The sequence below is a fragment of the Paralichthys olivaceus genome, chromosome 8, assembly GCF_024713975.1.
Source record: "Paralichthys olivaceus isolate ysfri-2021 chromosome 8, ASM2471397v2, whole genome shotgun sequence".
Taxonomy (NCBI): domain Eukaryota; kingdom Metazoa; phylum Chordata; class Actinopteri; order Pleuronectiformes; family Paralichthyidae; genus Paralichthys; species Paralichthys olivaceus.
Genome location: NC_091100.1, coordinates 17717962 through 17738167, shown reverse-complemented (window position 1 = coordinate 17738167; position 20206 = coordinate 17717962). Strand labels below are relative to the sequence as shown.

General features: G+C 40.9%; 1 protein-coding gene across 1 annotated transcript; it reads left to right on the top strand.

Annotated features, from left to right (window-relative positions):
* The first annotated feature begins 13134 nt into the window (after positions 1–13134).
* dusp5 (dual specificity phosphatase 5) lies at positions 13135–19565 on the top strand. The gene is made up of 4 exons (XM_020084518.2): positions 13135–14358; positions 15361–15500; positions 16114–16333; positions 18694–19565. Exons 1-4 carry the CDS (start codon positions 13827–13829, stop codon positions 19098–19100), a joined length of 1299 nt encoding a protein of 432 aa, XP_019940077.2. The 5' UTR covers positions 13135–13826; the 3' UTR covers positions 19101–19565.
* Positions 19566–20206: the final 641 nt, after the last annotated feature.

The window sequence follows — 20206 nt, the reverse complement described above, 5'->3', positions numbered from 1 at the left end:
GTGGGCCTTGCTTTCTGCTACTCTTCATCTCTCCAGGATCTCGGCAAGTTTAACCAGGACTTGATCATGGTGCCTGAACCTGAAGGAGTTATAATCACAGCAATGTCACCTTTCAGACATCAGAGGGACATAGTGGAGCTGCCTATTTATTATACAGGAGTAGTTCCTGGCCACATGACCAATGGATCCATAACCATCTCTCTCGTTTGTACTCCACACAAACATCTGAGATGTAAGTTTTTAACAGCTACATGCTCCACTGTGTTCACCAGCTATGGTCACTAACTTTATGTGTCATGATGGAAAGTTTTTTATTAGCTCCACCAGGGAGTTAATGTATTGGCCCCTGGCCATTGGTTTGTTTGTCAGGGGGATTACGCAAAAACTACAAAAGGAGGATGGGTCATCATGGGTCAAGAAAGAACCTGTTAAATTTTGGCATGCAAAATTATCATTGTGAGATAGGGTGTTTCTGATATTTTCACTCATTTACCAGGAAATAATTAAAGGATCTTTATTGAAAAATCAAGCATGTTTAAAGGAGTGATATCTAGGAGTGTGTGAAATTTGGTGCAGCTTGATTGAATATAAGGGGAGAGTTGGACCTTTGAGAAGGTCTGCACTTTACTATATAATATGATATAATAGGATATGATGTGATATGATAGAAATAAGTGCCACCTAGAGATACGTATACATGTGAATGCCCTCAAAATGAACTGTGTAAACAATGAATGAAAGCGCCCAAACACCATGAATAAATAAATTAAACTATACATTTAATACACGTAATAGAATTTGATGGTGAACCAAGATCTATCACTATACTCTACATCTGTACAAATTATTAGATCTTACTATTAACCAGTTGATCTGTTTTATAGTTTATAAATGTTAACTGTCATTACCCAGCATCTGTAACACAGTATTTCAGCTGCAGTTAATGTAGAAAAAAAGAAAGAAAAAGAGCCCATCACAGGTTGGAGAACATGGACGGTTTAATTCGGAATAATTGTTGAAATAAATATAAAAACATATGGTCTCTCCTCCAGTCCGATCAGGATTTACAATCTTGTCTGGTTTATGATACGACCACTTGATCACAGTTGGAATTCCTGTGTCATTTATTGCCCCGTAGGTGTATTTTTTCTTCTGCCCTCTCTGCACAGCTCCCCATCCACAGACCAGCCTTATCAAGAAGCAGCGGTTCCTCCTCATCAAAGCAGTGCGTTATCAAGATAGAATGAGTCCCTCATTTGATCTAATAGCTCTGTGGGAAGGAAGGAAGGCTTTTTCCCTCCGACAACCTAACTCTCCTCCCTGAGTCAAATGGTTGAGGTGGCAGTCTGCATGGGGAATTAAAGTGAATATAAGAAGAGCGCAAAACACAAGAGTCAAACCTCCCACATCATAACCTCCCTCTGTCACCGATTCGGGGGAAGTGACTTGGAGACAGACAGCTTATGAGTCACCGGCCTGGCCTCTATCTCAGCTCCTCTGAGAGATCACCACAGAACGATATAGAAAGAGGAAATGTCATATCCCCGCTGACTGTCGGCATGAACCCGTGACCGTCGTCAGTCAACTGAATCAAACCAGTTTGAACACAGCCATTGTGATTACAAGCCAACGATCTGCTTCATAAATATTCAGTGTATACCTGTGTGTGCAGGGGCTGGCTCCACCTCGATGACTGGATTATAATCAAATGGAAATCTTTCAGTGTGTATTATGCAATATGGAGTCTTATCAGATGCCATCATTCCAATGTGGTTTCTCGGTTTAAATGTGATTTGTCTTTTCCATTCACAAAAACACTGACTGATTTATGAAGTGAATAACTTCAGGTTATGAATGTTTATTAATGTGCATTGTCCCTTCTCAAATAAAAAAGTAAAGTAAAGGCAACGTTTGCTTTACATTTACAACACAGAGTGATCTAAGTGTAATTTCCCTTTAAAGAGTGTGGGTGTAGAGCCGCAGCTGTCACCATCAGGGCAATGAGGATGTGTGTTATCAAGCTATTATCTCTGCACATCCAGAATCAGCATCAACCCTCGCTGCAAATGTTTTCCACCACTTCTCTGACACACTTGCACCTGTGTGTATGCTATTGCTGTAAATGCAGTACTGTGTGTGTGTGTGTGTGTGTGTGTGTGTGTGTGTGTGTGTTCATATAGCCTATATATACATACATTATGTGAGTGACAGTGATGGCCTACTTCCTATCACATGGTCGCTCCCCAGTCGCCACCCACTCCCAATGCTCCTATCTATTACATCTTTCGATCCCGGCATTGGTCTTTCCATCCGTGTCTGTGTGTATGTGTGTGTGTGTGTGTGTGTGTGTGTGTGTGTGTGTGTGTGTGTGTGTGTGTGTGAGGAAGATTAAAGCATAGCACTGCAATCTGTAAGGTCCCAGTGAGTTTAATTCCAGCTGAGTGGATTTGGCTTTGTGCCTCCCACACAGGTGATGAGAGGGGAGGATGGAGGGGGGAGCTGGGGGGAGACAGGCTAGACGACAGGGGATGAGAGAAGAGGATGGAAGTAAAACACAGAGGGAGGGAGGGAGGGAGTTACTCTCCAGTTCCGGTCTTTATTATAAATATTTAAAAAATCCCATATATCTTGACGCATCTGTGCGGGGGAGGATTTCTGAAATCGTTTCCCATGAAGGTCACATACTATTTGTTTCCATAATGAGCAACAGTCCTGTTGTCAACTGTATTTAGATTGTGAAGTAAATCCCCCATATAGTTGGAAACCCCTGCAGCTGGTTTGCAGCCATAAACATGCATTTTCTCCAAATGTGCATGTCTGGACCTTGGACACTTATTCACATTTAGTTTTAAGATGCAGTTTATTTTTCCTGTTTGCTGTGTTTGATTTTTTATGCCTCACCATACCATCGGAGATCATTTTTCAATCGTTCATTGAAAAATTCCTGGACTGTTCAGATGCTGCATCACATTCATACAAAAACAAGAGTCGTGTTTACAGTAAACCATCAGCTACGGATGTGACATTTCTTCTACTCTTTTGTTTTTGCTGAGCCAAGTGAATCTGTTTCACTGAACACCAGGACATGCTTTGTTATTTCAGGCGAACTCTTCTCCAACACAATGCTTGATGATATTTCATTGTATGTTCTTCTATTTTAAATACTTAATCTAAGGCTACATCCTACACATTTGAAAACGCTTCTGGACCCTTTTTAGTTTGAAAACTGCTGATTTGGGTCTTTTCATTCTCGATGTAGTCTTCCCTGATGCGTCAGACCTCTATCACATGACCCCCTACCAGAGGAAAACATCCAGCAATAGCTTTGGCTGCCAGTATAGAACACAACATGGGTAATAAATTACAAATGTTGCTAAACCTGTGTCTTCACCTGTTGTCAGTTAAATTCTGCATTTTACAATGATACAGCTGCTTACATGTGTATGAGACAAGCTGTTATTTGAGCAATCTGTGAGAATTCCTGTTTACAACGTGACTTGCCCAGCGAACATGAGTGTTCGTGAGATATTTGTTTTCTGGCTTGTTAGAGCAATAAGGAGTCAAAACACACGTTTTTTTTTAAATATTCATTTTTTTTAATGAAAATGTAGTTGTATGGATGAAGCTTATAAGGCTCCAGTCATACACTTCAACCTTCACACTTTCACCTTTAAAACACACAGCTGCAGATACTAACATGTCAAATATTGTCTGCAGGAATGTTTTTAAGCTAGAACAGGTTGTACTTCCTTTAAAAACAAAGGCTGGTTTGCCAGGATACTGGGAAATCCTCAGGGGCCACCGACAGCAGTTTCTTTGCCTGTAAATCAGTTAGATTCTCCCCAGGCTGTTGTTCACTGACAATGTCTTCAAAGACACAGAGGAAGGGAACAATGCACCCAAACGCTAAAACTGCCACTCTTTCTGAAATCTTTACAAGGCATCTCCAAACTTGTTCTGCAACTTTGTGGCTAAGTGAAAATCCTGAGGGTCTTTTTTATTTTATTATATTTCATTTACATTTGACATCTTATGATTTAATTCATGAGTCAGGGTGAACGAGTTCACAGCCACTGTGATTGGAATGAGTTCTCCACATAGTTCATGATATTAAACTGGATTATGTTTTCCATTCATACAAGCTTGATGTACACAGTGCACTTTAGTAATCCATCCACTGACTCACCACCAAAGGCTCTAAGTGATATTTATGTCCTCAAAGTGACATAACACCTTCAGAGTGGCAAACATTTTCAGTGCTATACTGTTTGTTTATCTCCTGGCTTCCTTCTCTTATACGGCACATTGTGTCTGTAGCACAAGTGAGCACAGACAAAAATATAGTGCCATATACTGTGTGTGTATTTATAGATACTGAAATTAATTAGAGAGTAAAGTCAGAGAGGAAGACAGGGCTTTGCAGAGGCATTGTTATATATGTACGTATAATACAGAGGATGTATTAGAATAATGCAGAGCAGGCAGACAGAAGGGTGACTGTTTCCACACAGTCTGTGTTCATAAACTCTCAACTTGATTAATGACTTAGGCAATAAGTATTCATCACAGCTGCATCTCTGCACAGAACTTTTTGCTGAAACAGGAAGAGGCCAAGTGAGCCAGATAAGCAAAATCTGTCGCAACATTAAATCTCTGGTGTATGAGAAAAGAAAGATATGTGATAGTCCACAAATAGCAGTTTTTCTTCTCAATGGGCATATGCACGAGGCAAGAATCTACTAATATTAATCTCAACAAGCAAGATTTCCTACTTTTCCCTAAGACACAATGACCATTAAAGTACAATATAGAATCTGAGGGGGTTTAATGGGGTTGATTGATGTCAGTCATCCATCATTGTTTTAAAGAGTAAGGCTTGTGATATATATTTTTTTTTCAAGTCCCTTGAAAAACTAAAATCATCAGTGTATTAGTCTGTTTGTGTTACTCAGCCCCATGTTCCATTTTCTTACTAAATCTTGTAAATGGAAAAAAAAACTTCCCCAATACATTTTTAATTTAAAAAAATATTGGCTCATTACAACATTAACATTAGTTGGAGATTTTGTTCACCTGTTTATTCAGTATATTCGCAATTGAAAGTTTATCACAATAGCAATGAGTGACTGCGGATGAACTACATGACATGACATTACTAACAGTAGTTCGGTCTTGTCAAGGTTAATTTTCAGGTGGTGTGCGGACATCCACTGAGAGATGTCAGTCAGACAGGCAGAGATTCGTGCTGCTACCTGGGTTTCAGATTGGGGCAAAGAAAAGAAACTGCGATGCCTATTATATGGACAACAATGGAGCAATGAGGAAAAAGTTCGATAGGACTTTGTATAAACACATAACGACGACATGTATCCTCTTCCTCTCACTATCCAAAAGCAAAGGCAATATATCCCAGATATGAAGCCTGTCATCTTGTGCATTTGGAGCCAGAGTCTGTAGTGCCGATTAGATTAAGATTAAGATTCCTATTTTTGGTCCCACACACAGCATGCAACATGCAAACATGGGGAAATTTGACCTCTGTATTTAACCCATCCATGTGATCGGAGCACACACGGAACACACGGAACACAATCCACACAGTGACCACACACGGAACAGTGGGCAGCCATGAAGGCGCCTGGGGAGCAATTGGAGGGTTCGGTGCCTTGCTCAAGGGGCACCTCGGCAGTGCCCAGGAGGTGAACTAGCACCTCAGGGAGTGGAGCTGCAGTACAGAGGTCCTGCTGATACATGCTCTCAGCAATTGTACATTTTTATAGAAGCACTTAAATATAAATCAGTGTGATAAGTCTTATCTAAAATGACTGAAATCAACTTTAAGAATTATGTATCTGGTGTATTTTGACTTTATAATATGGTTCATGGACCATTCACTAACACGGAGGAGGCTGGATTTAATACCTTTACTGCAGCCAGCCAGCAGGTGGCAATGGAGACACTTTGGCTTCCCTTTTAGGGAGCAGTCATGTTGTCCATCTTTATATACTGTCTTTTATATTATCAATTCATGGATGCTTCTGGTCTCTTGACTTGATTTATTGACAATAACAACGTATAGATTACCAGCAGCCTTATTATTGAACTCTCCTGGCTGCTTGTGTTTTCTTGGAATAAAACTTCACTAAAATAGAGCACAGAGAACACACTGTCAGGATTGCGACATGTTGTTTTAGGTGCAAAGAACCAAATAGCCCTGTTTGAAGTCCAAAACAGGAAATGACTACACTATCTTATGTGGTGATGCATTTCACCATCGATGTTTTAAATAACTTACTCATTTCTGGGTAACTAGTGGGGATAAAGGACACACTCATTGTACAGTGTGGGTTATGATGGGAAACACTCATCAGATATGAATTTGTGGATGTGAAGTGCAGTCCGTTTCATGGAACTGTCATCTAAGCTTTCTCAGATCTGCTTATTGTGTTATTTTCAGAGATGTGATAAAGCTAGGCTCTCATCAAGGGAGTCACTTTGGGTTGAACAATGGGGAGTTGAGGTGAAATACTCTAAATATTAAACAATGACTTTTTTATTCCAATGAATAATTGTTTGATGTAATAATCATTATGTATATGTCATACTTCATACATATAAGCAACTAGTTACTAGCCAAGATAGCTACAATAAAATAAATGTTCATGATACAAAATTGAGTCAATAACCAACTACTGTATCGTGTTTTAAAACAGTCACAATCTTTCATTCAGCATAACAGTAAGATTATTGGGAGGCTGTACAGGGCAGTTTCGATTATTGGGAGAGTTACAAACACTAAATTACACACTAGGCTCTTCTAAAACTTCTGTAACAGTACAGCACAGTACAGTACAGCATAGTACAGCACAGTACAGTACAGCATAGTACAGCACAGTACAGTACAGCATAGCGCAGTATGGCACAGTACCATACACTAGAGTACAGTACAACACAGCGCAGTTCAGCACAGTACAGTACACTACAGTATAGCACAGAAGAGACAGTAATTATTTTTTTCCTCGATGTTACAACATCCTCACAACCAGAAATGCCATTTCTCTCTTTTGACACAAATGTCAAATGTCATAGAGCCTGGGGCTCCAAACTGAATTCCCACTGCACACTTCCCTAAACAGGACAAAACAAATTTGACACCACCTGAGGCCTCAACTATTTTTACGCACCTGAGTTTCACCTGTAGACTCGCAATGACTTTTCTGTCAAACGATAGCAGGGAAAGGATTGTGATCTACTTCACACACACGCAAACACACACAGACACACCCTCTGTCCCCTGTCTTGCTTAAGAATTTTGCCCCCCTCAAAAAGTCATATTACAGTAAGCAGTGGGTGGAAATAAGGGGAGTGATTCAAGCCTTGTGTGTGTCCATGCATGTGTGTTCAGCATGTGTCATCAGGGCCTTCGTATCGTGACTTGAACTCAGGAATACCAAACATTCTTGCCTCATATTGAGTTTGGCAGCCACTGCAGGTTGACTGGTGAGTTGGATGTGATATGGTCCGAGTGTGTGGTTACTCAGTGTGCTGATGTTTTTTTGTTGCCATCTCTGATTGTAACGCTGCACAAACAAGAAGCTGCAAGTGACTGCATGCCATCAGCATTACCTGACTCTCTATCACAGTATTATTGAGAAACCCGTCATGGTTTGGTTGTGATTTTTGATAACACTTCACACTCTGGCATGTAAGATAATTTTTTTTATTGTATGTACTTTACTTACTTTCATTTAACATTAACTGAATTCTTATGCACGTTGAGGGTCCAAATACAGATTTAATAGCCCACCGCAGATAATATGTGATTTTGGGCTACAGTAATAAAATGGATCCTTACATTCACTGTATTTAAACCTGCCCTCATCCAGAAACACTCCAAGCTACTTAACCAATATATTTTGACTTAATATTGCTTAAAATGTCTATTATATTAAACTGAGTTAGATTTTAACATTATGAGTTATAGATTTAATTTTTTTCACTTGTGAACTTAATTTCCACTACTACAGAAACTCCAGTCATAATGTTCAAAACTAACTCAGTTTATTATAATAGACACTTTAAGCTACATTTACTCAAGTACAATACAGTTTTTGGTAGTTCTATCTTTCTTGAGCATTTTTAAGCCATGCTTCTTTTCAACTACATGTCAAAGGCAAATAGTGGCTCAGTAGATAGAGCGGGTTGTCCAGTAACAAGGAGGTCTTTGGTTTGATCCCCAGCTGCTCCAGTCTGCAATACAAAGTAAGGTATCTAGAGCAAGATATCAAACCCCAAACTGTCCCTGACAGTGTGTGACAGTGAAAGTGCTGCATGTAAAAACACTGTATGATGATATTTCAGTGTTCAATACGACATGAAAATCACTATATACTCTCAATTTTACTCCACTTCATTTATCTTAAAAGCTATACAGTGTATGATACGCTTTATATGATAACCTTGTTAAATACAACACACACACTCAACCAGTGTTTGTGGATTGTGTCACAATACAAAACAATCAATAAATCAATCTAGTTGTGATTCTGTGACATCTGTGTTGTTTTCAGTTTCACCAGAGACTCCACACATGGTTTAAATTAAAATAACTGTAATCAATTGTTTTTAGTATTTCACAAAAAGAAGAGATTTCACAGCAGAACTTTTATCCTCCTTCACTCCCACAATAATAATCTCATAAATCTCCAATCTTCCTAAGCATATATGGAATAGTTTAAACTAGCACCATCTCAGCCAACAACAGTAAAATGATGCTCACACAATTGGGTTGTGTTTCAAGAGTGTGCTGACATTAACATAGAATCAGTGAAACAGTGTTTCACAAATCTCTTCTCATATTTGGTTTATTAGTTCATTGTGATGACTTTACGAGAAATGACTCCAATAAAACATTCTGCAAACTGTTAATGCTATTCCTGCACTGAAACTCCTTCTTTGAGTCAGTTTTGTTGCCTGTGTGGAATTCCAGTGTGTTGCAGTCAGTGGTCAGCTGAGGTGAAATGAGTAATGTAAGACTTATTTGGGAAACAGCATCATTATCATCATCTGCAGGCTCCGTCAGCAAACCAGGATGCACCTGTGTAGCTGCGGTGGCGAGCGGTGGTGAGCGGGGACACATGTCCTATAGCGAAAGGTGGCCTATTGTGTTTCAGGGCTTTTTATGTCACATGGACAAAAAAAGGGACATTCTGAACAGGAAGTGACTTGACGCACTCGCATACCGCACTGATGCAGGCGGTCCAGTCGTTATTGTCTGGTGTAAATAACATGTCTGGATATACAAGCATAAAAACAGAAACATGAAGATGGCTGCAGTGTGAAGCATTCTCTCAACAGATGAAGTAAACGAGACGCATTCAGAGAGGCATCATTTTGATCTATGCTTCATACATCATGGTGAATGAATCCTCATTTAACAGTTTAATACCTTCAACACAAACTCTGCTGTAGCTTATAGATATATGTATTTTTGGGTTTTCTGTTTTTTGATAGTCTTTTGCTTTCCTAAGATGGCCAGGAGTATTTGTATATTGGGCAAATCCACTATGTTACATTACTCAATGGTTTATCCATAAGTAAATTATTGTACTGTAGTGTGGGCCAGTACTCATCAGACCAAACCAAACCTAAGCCCATAAACCATTTTCAGAAACAAGCACTAAGAATAATAAGACATTCCTCTCAGCTTTAGATTGGTGTATTTATTTAAAGAAAACCTTCCCTTTATTTTCATGATATATAATATTTTTCTTTAATGATCAAATTTTATACTTATTCAAAACTTAGCTCCTGTCAACTTAGACCCCCCCATTCCCGTACTTCAATCTCAGATCACTGTACTCTTCTGAGACTCCAACATATGGAATTCTCTGCCCATACATTCTTTTATTTTACTTTTTGTCCATTTAAAAGAGCACAGAGATCACTTCTCCTAACCGACACATTTCAAGCCAGTGGAAGTTTCGTTTTCATTTTCAGAAATGATGCACCACTTTCACTTTTTTTTTTATGAGTGGAAATATAAAGAACAGGACAAACAGAGGGGGTGCGTGATGCAACTGACCACCTTGATGAAACAGAAATGTATGCAATACATTAGCCTATTGATTTTTCTTCTGTTTTTCTTTGTTAGAGTCAGAGCTAGTGGATGTTCTAAGTATCATTTGTCCTCCACAGGCTCCCTGTAGGTTTCTGTCCCATCCCCCAGGACTGTTCATTCTCTCCACCAATGACTGCAGGAGAGCCAGTGTAATAACAGAACATTGTTAAATTAGCAGACGGCACAGTAGTTGTCAGTTCCCTTTGTGAAAATGAGTCATCACGCGGGCCTGTGGTAAGTGGTTTTGCGCAGTGGTGTGATGAATGAAAGGCGGTACTAAGGATTCAATGTGGAGCATCTTGTAAGTATCCAGAGTTTCCCCGAAGTCTTGAAATGTTTTGTTCGGCCAGTGGTCCAAAACCAAAACATTTTCAATTTACTAATGGAGGACTAAAAAACCTCAGAATCTCAACAGTGGAAATCCTCCAAACATTTTATTTAACATGATTTTAATAATTAATCCATATTCAAAATAGTTACCAAATATAATTCTGTAGATAAACAAATCTATTCATCAACAAATAATTAAATAAGGGGAACAAAAGGGTTAATGAGGAGGATATGTCCTCTATTTTATTCGTCTCTTTTCATATTACTGTGTGTTTTTCCATCTTGTTAACTTGTATGTCTTAATCAGTGTAATTAGAGCATGATTGATTCAATCTTGAAAATTAGACAAAAAACCAAACTCAAACTTCAGGGGTGTTGTGGCAATTTTGTAATCCTACTCTGACAACGAGGAACGGGACACATTTGCACTAAACTGACCCGGTGACGTCAGCACACAGATGACACACTTTATGAAAATACTGTGTCAGACACAATCACAGTTGACACAACAGTCCTAATAACCTTTTAGCTGACTACAGGGTTCCTTGCACAAAGAACTGTGGCTGGAGGGAAGTAGACAAGGAAAGAGAGCAGAGGAGAGGTGAAGACAGAAAGAAGAAAGGACATACGCAGGGAAAAGAGAAAGACAGAGTCAGAGGCCTGTACAACATGCATCTTGTTTATGTGGCTCATCTGGGTTCACTGTTGTTATCTACAGCTGACACTAACAAACCCCTTAATGAAATGAGGGCTTGGAAACGGATTGTGGGCCTCCCCACCCATCAGCCATGATGTCACAAATCCAGATTAGACTGGACCATATGGCACACTGCCTGCTGTCCCTCTAATCCTCCACCAGCATCCATCCATCCATCCATCCATCCGTCCGTCCGTCTGTCTGTCTGTCTGTCTGTCTGTCTGTCTTTCTTCTTTTTGGTCTGGTGTCCGCCCATCCGTGTGTGTGACTGGAGCTGTCTCTGCAACGGTCTCACTGTCTGACCATTTGTCACATATCTGTTGTGTCGTGCCGCTCTTCTTCTCTTTCTGTTTTGCCCTCGTTATATATTCCCACGCATTCGTGCAGCAGACACAACATGATGTAACTCATATCTGTCGGATTCATTTGACCAAAGAGGTTTTCGGCGCCACTTATCACTGTGTATTCACTAAGCATGGTTTGGCCTTTGGATCTTGACCATTTGTCACAGTCTGGGTGGGAAACTCAAAAAAAGTATTTCAATTTAGTTTGTTGTGAGTCAAAGATTCAGATTAGTCATCAAATTATTATCTGATTAGATCATTTAGATGTAAGAACACAATGCACTGAGATGTCATCAGATACCAACACAATGACATAAATGGAACCAAATACCAGTAGGTTCTTACTGGAGATGTAAAGGAATTGTGTCTCTGTATTACACTATACACAGTAATTTGGACTTTCCAACACTAAATCTAATCTTTGCAAAAGTATCTACCTTGTTTATCTTTGGCTCATCCACTGATCCAGGACTCTGACTCCCCCCTCCCTCAAAAGAAAATATTTTCTTCAATTATTTTCATAGTATCTGTACTTGTATAGTGTCTTCATGGTATCTGTATCTGTACGGATACTATAGCATCTGTTTGGCTGCGGTACTGAGACAGTGAAGGATGAAAGGCTTGCCCCATTTTAAAGAATGATCTACAATAATGGCACAGTGGCTCCTTACAAAGTGTGACATACTCTCTACTGAATGAGCTTAATCAATACATCAATACATGTTTTTGTTGGGCCCCTTAAATGGTCCAGCGTTAGATTGTTTGACTGATGTGTGTATCTTTGGAGATTAGTGTCAGTGTGGTGGTCTCTTTTAAAGTTTAATTTATTCCCTATCCAAGTTATTCCTTTTAGTTTTATTTATCTGCTTAAACTTTCAATAAAATGTTTATAGCACACAAAAAATAAATAAATAGTCATTCCAGGAACAGCTACAATGGCTGTGTCAAACATTTGAAAAGGAAAAGGTTGGTATGTGTGAACAGAGCCTGATGACTGTTTCACAGGGTTTCCTGTCTTTATGCTGCAGCTTCATAGTTACCATACAGATATGAGAGTTTAATGTCAAGCTTCTCTTCAAAAACTCTGAAAGAAAATTTCACAAAATGTCAAACTACTGCCTAATCAAAAGTATAATTCTCTACAGATTGATGAAAATAATTGATTACATGAATAACTGCTTATTGTCAGATATGAGCACAGCATTCTTTACAGCAAGTATGACATAGTGTGCATCCAAAATGGCTTGAGTTGGATTACACAGACGACACTCAGTGGTTACACATTGAAATCCAAACCAAAACGCATGCACACAGGATCCAAACAGAGGCCTAAGATGCGTGTTAGGATTGATTAGCTGTCATGTGAGTGCAGGGAGTGTGACGTTTAAGCCTGTTTATTCATTTGGGGTCGTTAGGCTTACATGTTGGATATGTGGCGGGTTCTCTGGGCTACGCATGGGACAAGCAGAAGTTGGAGTTTGCTTTTGTCAGATGCATGTTGTCCAGACACTGAGGTCCTCTTTTAATTACCTTCATTGCTGAGCGGCCCATGGAAGATTATTCATGGGTGGCCTAAACAAACAATTTGGGGATTTACAGTGGGTGTGGTACTTGCAACTAGTGTTATTATATGTTGTTGTTGCTGTTGTATCACTATAAATGTTATGTCATACCTGCAGTATGTTATGGATAATCATATTTAAAAATATATATGAATAAAGTAACTACAATATTTATCTACATCATTTCTCATAAGTGTGCATGTACAGTAAGTTTGTGTTGGCTTTGTGGTGTTTTTGTATATGTACTAACTCAAATTTTAGTATTTTGGCTGAATGATTAATCCATTATTTAATTTGATAAAGTACAGAAAAAAAAATCCTGCTGTTTGGATTTACATGTGGTATTGGTCATATTGACCAAGTACCTCTAAAATTATATTTTTCTCTCTCTAAAGATTCGTCATTCCGGCCTTGATGTTTTTATCAAGCATCCCTCTGAAACATTATGACATCTTTTTCAGGCATTGAGATTTATGGCATAGTTGAAAAAATTAAATTAGCCTATAGCTGAAGTCATAAACAAACAAAAAAACCCTCCCTGGTTTCGTGTGTGTGTGTGTGTGTGTGTGTGTGTGTGTGTGTGTGTGTGTGTGTGTGTGTGCGTGTGTGTGTGTGTGTGTGTGTGTTTGTGTGTGAGTAATGTCTGAATCAAACACACAGCAGTGCTCGGGTCTTTTTTTTTCTTTGATTCACCAGGCTCGGGGGCGGGGTTTCGGTCCAGTCATTGTTCAGGGCGGGGCTTCTCTACCGTGTCACACCTCGCCGGTGTCCATATGTGGTTCGTGACGTCACGCACCGGAGGTTCCATTCACATAAAACCGATGGGCCGGAATCCCCTCGAAGGAAATGTAGGCACAGACTCGCACGGGGCTCCGCACTCGCCCGTATCCATCCGCTTCGATTCTTTAGGCAATAATAATAATCATAATAATAATAACAATATGAAGGTGTCCAGCATCGACTGCCGGCGTCTGAGGAAGATGATCAGGAAGGAGTGTGGGAGCTGCCTTATTGTGGATTGCCGGCCGTATCTCTCCTTCACCAACTCCAGCATCAGCGGCTCCGTCAATGTCAACCTCAACTCGGTGGTGGTCCGGAGGTCCCGGGGAGGACCGCTGCCCCTGCAGTTCGTCATCCCGGACGAGAGAGCGCTTTTCCGGCTGCGGGAGGGCAGCATCTCGGCGATCGTAGCCGTGGATGACCGGACGTCCCACTGGCAAAAACTGAAAAAGGACAGTGTAGCACAAATGGTGATAAACACGCTCTCGCATCTGGCGAGCGGAGCCAACATCTGTTTCCTGAAAGGTGAGAGCTGTTTGGAAATGAAACGGGGTTTAATCCAGAAAGAGGAGATAAATCTAACTTTTGAGACGTTTTCTTTCTTCTTCCTTCCTCTTTTATAGACAACGCTGGCTTTAAAAACACAGTTTACTGTATAAAAGCCACCGCGAAGGGTTAAAACATCACTTTTATACCTTTTTATCAAACCTTTTATAAGCTTATTTTTGTTCTAATGATGAAGATGTTACTTTGGACTGTAACTTCACTGATATTGTCTTCATATGACTTATGTTGTTGACTGACAAGGTTAAATAATCTATCTAAACTATTAAATCAAGTTTTTTCTTTCTTAGTAGTTTAATATCTCATGAAATATTGATTTTAGGCTCTAATATAATTGAACAAGTTATTATAGACGTGGTTTTCAATGGTTTTCCACTTTCATTTATTTCTTTATCATCTTTTTAAGGGACTATATTTGGGACAAGCCCATAGGTGTTACATTTAATCTTTTCTTCTCTCAATCACATACACTGTTATATAAAGTCAGGTCGTTTTTCTCCCACTGTCCTCCTCCGCGGTGTGGAGAGCAGCCTGTGTTTTTCTTTCACTACTCAGGGAGATAAATGTTCTGTGTGCGTCAACGGAGCGGATGAGTCAGTGCGCGAGAAACGCAGTTGAATTGGTGGTGCCATATTTTGAATTGGTGGAAAATAAAAACAATACAAATGTAAAAGTTAAAACGGTAAACATCTCCCTCGACGTGGTGATAATGTGTTGAAACACACATATCCGTCTGTCACCTCTGCGTCCTCCTCAGGATGTGGGCCTGAAAGGATTACCGGTCCTCCCGCCTCGGGCTCCATAATTACGCGTTTATAATCAGGTTATAAAGGTTATAATCCGCTTCTAAGACTGTTTCATAAACGCTGCCATTTCACAACATGTGTATGTGTGTGTCAGGGGGTGCAGATGGTATTATTCTGAGTTTACACTCGTGTTTTTTCCCCCTTTATTTATGCTCAGGAGGATTCGAGAACTTCCACTCTCAATACCCTGAACTTTGCACTGAGGTGAAAACCATCGACCAGAGCGGAACTGAAACCGAGAAGAGAGTCAACACCCACAGCGAGAAGCTCTCTCACCACAAACCAGATTATGATCAGGTAGGAAACACCCCTTCACTGTTCTGTTCCTCTAATCTCTCACACAGCCACAGTGCACACATCCTCTGTCAGATTTTTATTTTTAACCGTACATAAAGCAATAAAAACGAAAACAGACCTACATCCAAACCCTGCTGACCTTAGAGAGATTTATATTTGGGATCAAGCTCATCAAAACATTTGCTCATCATACACATGATATTCTCTGACCTTCGCAGCTTCCCAGCCATCTTATATTTGGCTCAAAAAGGGGGAGCGATCACTCACTGGTGCCCAGCTGACACCAGGACACCCCAGAGAGGAAAACCCTCTTTCATCTCTGCCCTTTCCTTTATAACCTCCACTGCCCAAATAGAAAGTGTGTGTCTGCCTCAGAGTACACTTATTGTGTCTGAGACACGTTATGGTTCCATAATTCCTCCATCTGCATGTATCCACGTACCTTATGTCTGCAGATGAACATAGTGTTCTGCTTGTGGGTGGATGTTGTGGCTCAGGCTATGGGTACATTTTTCTCAGAGATGCATTGAGGATGGGTTGACCCAGATGCATCGAGGCTGTATGTTGTCCTTTTGTCTCATGTCTCTGTTTTCTCCCCCCTCTCTGCTCTCAGGGTAAACCCGTAGAGATCCTGCCTTTCCTCTACCTCGGTAGTGCCTACCACGCCTCCAGACAGGACTATCTCAGCGACCTTCACATCACGGCCTTGCTCAACGTGTCACGCAGGGACCAGCAGCCCACCAAGGGCCGCTATGACTACAAGTGGATCCCTGTGGAGGACAGCCACATGGCCGACATCAGCTCCCACTTCCAGGAGGCCATAGAGTTTATCGGTGAGTTGAAGGGAATAAACATTGGGCCTGTCAGATATACTGCTTTAGTTATTTTCTTGATGAGGGTTTTCGTTTTAAAGTTGATATTGTGTCAGGATGGGTTCTTTCTGTTTTGTCATCTTATAAGTAGCTGATTCACTCAGCTCTACATTCATAACAAGCTCGCTGCAGCTAGAGAGGTGAATAAATACACCAGCGCCAAGATGAAGTCCTTTCCTGGAAGTTCAGCTTCACTATATATATAATGGGACATCACCTACAGGAGCCTAAAAATGCAAGAGCTAGAGTCAGAGAAAACACCTAAACATAGATGTGTTTATTTCTGAGATACGTCCTCATGTAAACCCCCTTCATCGCTGCTTCGCGCATGCTGCCATTCACAAATAGAGGGCTAAAAGAAACCCGGCCGTAATCAGTTTAACTTGATCGCCTGCTTTCAGCCCTGACACCACCACCACCCCCACCCCACGTCCAACCAGCCAACACATCCAGCCAGTCTGCTTTCATTCAGGATTTGCTCACTTCCCCCTTCCCCTTCCTCCCTCCCTTCCGTCTTAACTTGAAAAAGACGCTCTCATGCCGTCATCGCCTCCCAGGCCTAATCTCAGTGGCTTATTCCGCCGGGTGTGGTCAGTCAGTGTGACAACTGGGTGAGTTGTCCGTGGTTAGTAATAGCGGGGTGGAGGAGGTTGGGGGCTGACACACACACACACTCAGAGTTGTTTTGATGGGGGGGGGTGGAGGATAAAAGCTAGTTGACTGACACAAATAGAATAACACAGTTGATGGTTGTTTACAGGTGGGAAACATTGATTTACCCGAGGGCAGTCAGAGGGCAATTAATGTGTCACTGAGGAAGAGGGTGTGTGCGTGTGTATGTATGTGTGTGTGTGTGTGGGAGAGGAGAGGGGTGCAGGATAATAGCAGCAGCAGCAGCAGAAAAAGATGTACACAATGTGCTGGTAGCTATTTATAGTCAGGCATAACCAAGGACAAAGCTCGCCCATGAGCAGCTTGGCTGACCAGTATTTGGTGGCTGCTGTTGTTTGTTTTGTGCATTGTTTTATTCCTATATCAGGATGACTTTGAGCAAACCTGTCCATTACATAAGGCAGTGAATTGTTCAAGGGGCAGGTTTAGTCTCCTTTCAAGGAGGGCCACAGAAATTTGTCTGCCATGTCGAGTGATTAGAAAAGTGCTGGACACAAACTCTCATCGAGCGTCTGCTGGTCCCCAAATGAAAATCAATCACCAATCAACACCCTTTACCGACCTCGTGACAAATGTAGAGTCGGGCAGGAGATAATAAATATAATTGACTTCCCTGGATGAAAACAGGAGCTGACATCTCCAGCCAATGAGGGCGCATCACTTGACTCGAGGAGGGTCATTAAAAACACCCACCGCTGCTGTCAGTCCATTTTTTTAACCTCTCTTTCATCTTGTTGCATCTGCCACTGCAGATGGGAAATTCATAATTCATTCATGTGGATAATCAGCGATCAGAGATGTCAGAAATATTCAATGTTCGCCCTCCAGTGACTCTCGTGACCAGACACAAGTGACCCTCAATGTGATGGAGAGAGAGAGAGAGAGAGAGAGAGAGACATGTGCTGCAGCTTTGTGGAGCTAAGTGTATGTGGGAAGACCAATCCTAAACATGAGACACAGAAAAAAGCATGTGTGATAAGGGTTAGTTTTACAAAATCTTGAAATGTGTCATTGGCAGATGACAGAAAGTAGATTTGTGTGTCGATATTAGAACATCCATATAAGTGTGTAGGAGTGCTGCAGAAGCTCTGAATTAGAATTCACAGCTCTGTGCCACAGTGAACTTTGCAGCAGCACCCAGCGCCCCCGCAGCAGCGTAGGAGAGAGAGAGTCTTATGTACAGCTGCGCTCTGTGACTCACAAGGGCCTGTGTGCAAAACTGGAACTGGTATATCAGGAAGTGTTTCTCTGAGAAGGTTGATTTGTTGTTTGTCCATATATCCTGTAGTGTGTGTGTGAGTGTGTGTGTGTAGATAGAATGTGAAAAAGTGTTCACATTAATTATTGAGAGGGAGTAAGGTATACAGGAATAAATATACAGTTATCATGGGATTTTTCCATTTTTCTATGTTTACTGTTCAAAACTCCCTCTAGATTCATCATAACCCATCCATCACTACTTGACTTTAAAATGATCAATTACACACACTAACACAACAAAAATAAAACCTGACAAATTAACAATAACAAGATTCTGAACTATACAAATTGTTTTTTTAATAATTCATTTGATGCTTGTTAGAGAAAGAAAAAAATCTGTCTCCATCTCAGCCTGTCATTAATGCTGACTTGTCCCCTTCTCCTTCCAGATCACGTGAAGCAATCAGGGGGGAAAGTTCTCGTCCACTGCGAAGCAGGCATCTCACGCTCCCCTACTATCTGCATGGCCTACATCATGAGGACACAGCAGCTGCGACTGGACGCAGCCTTTGACATCATCAAGCAGCGCAGAGATGTCATCTCGCCCAATTTCAGCTTCATGGGTCAGCTGCTGCAGTTTGAGTCCGAAGTCCTCTCCATGGCTCCGGCTCACGCTGCCACACCTGAACCAGCCACACCCTGCGTCCCGGAGTCTGCATCCTTTTTTGCCAACGACTTCACTACCACCTTCAACAGCAAAAACTTTGAGCCATCCGTGATCACCCTCCCTACCTCTTACCTGCAGTCCCCAGTCCACCACCAGTTCAAACTGAGCCCAATAACTGCACTGCCTTAAAATGAACTGTGACTGCTTGTAGTCTTACTTGAAAAAGTTAAAAGTATCGCTCTCTGTGTGCCTGGTGTCGAAACCAGTAGATAGACTGAGGTCAGATAATAGCGTTCTGTTTATGGGACTTGAGGCCTGTAGGCCTTTTTCACAGCAGACTTTTGACTTGTAACAGAAGGAACTGTTCCTGATGACATTAACAATGGGTCTTTGTTTGAAAAAGGCCTACTAAATGAATGGCCAACAGCAGCCATTGATGCCGTTTTCCTTCCTTCTGAACTGCAGAGATGAAACAACACAGCACACTAATAAACTGCAATATACATGCCTTAGGTTGGTATTGTGATTTATTTGCCTATTCACAAATTAAGACATGCATTTGAATTTAATTTATTTGAAGAATTGCAGTCTGTCTGATCTTTTTCAATAATGTGGATATGAGTATGTGTTTAATAAATGTTTTCAACACAAAAATAAGCTTGTTGTCAAGTCATCATTGTAGCATTCAGTGAATGTGCAGCTGGGAAGTCTAATGGAATTGCAGGAGTATTTATTCCATGTAATGTTCGGCACATTTATTCCTGTAAAGAGAAAACAGGGAAAATCAATACTACTTTTAAAACTGTGTCCATAACAGCTGCAGGCCTATGTTGTACATCTCCCAGGAACAGGAGAGGCCAGGATACAAGAGGAGACAACAGTGACACCTGCAGTGACTTATAGCCTTTAACAGCAGATTTATATAGACAGCCACCTGTATTTACAGCTTTAGTGAGACTGTATGTGCCCAGGATATTTGTCAAGTGAGTGTAACCCAGTACAACCTATGCAAACTACAAACCATGAAAACATGCATGTTGCATTATATTTTGGAAATTCAAACCATGGGCAAAGAAAAATTCCCATTGAAAACAGAATTAGATTCTATTTTCTAATGTGTGATAAACCATGTTGTTGGGTTGTTATCATAATCAATAGTTTTTCGTCAGAGGGCAGATCTCTGTAGAAATGACGTTTTACACTATTTTCTGTGTTTGGCGCTCAGGCGGCAGATAACTGGACGGTACCAACTATACTAACAGCGAGGAGAGTAAGTACCAAACGTGTTGTTTACG

Excerpts from the sequence above, each read along its gene's own strand:
- dusp5 (XM_020084518.2), top strand. The coding sequence starts at position 13,827 with ATGTGGTTCGTGACGTCACGCACCGGAGGTTCCATTCACATAAAACCG. Across the intron at positions 15,501-16,113 it reads ACAAACCAGATTATGATCAG|GGTAAACCCGTAGAGATCCT; the intron begins GTAGGAAACACC and ends CTCTGCTCTCAG. Across the intron at positions 16,334-18,693 it reads GGAGGCCATAGAGTTTATCG|ATCACGTGAAGCAATCAGGG; the intron begins GTGAGTTGAAGG and ends TTCTCCTTCCAG.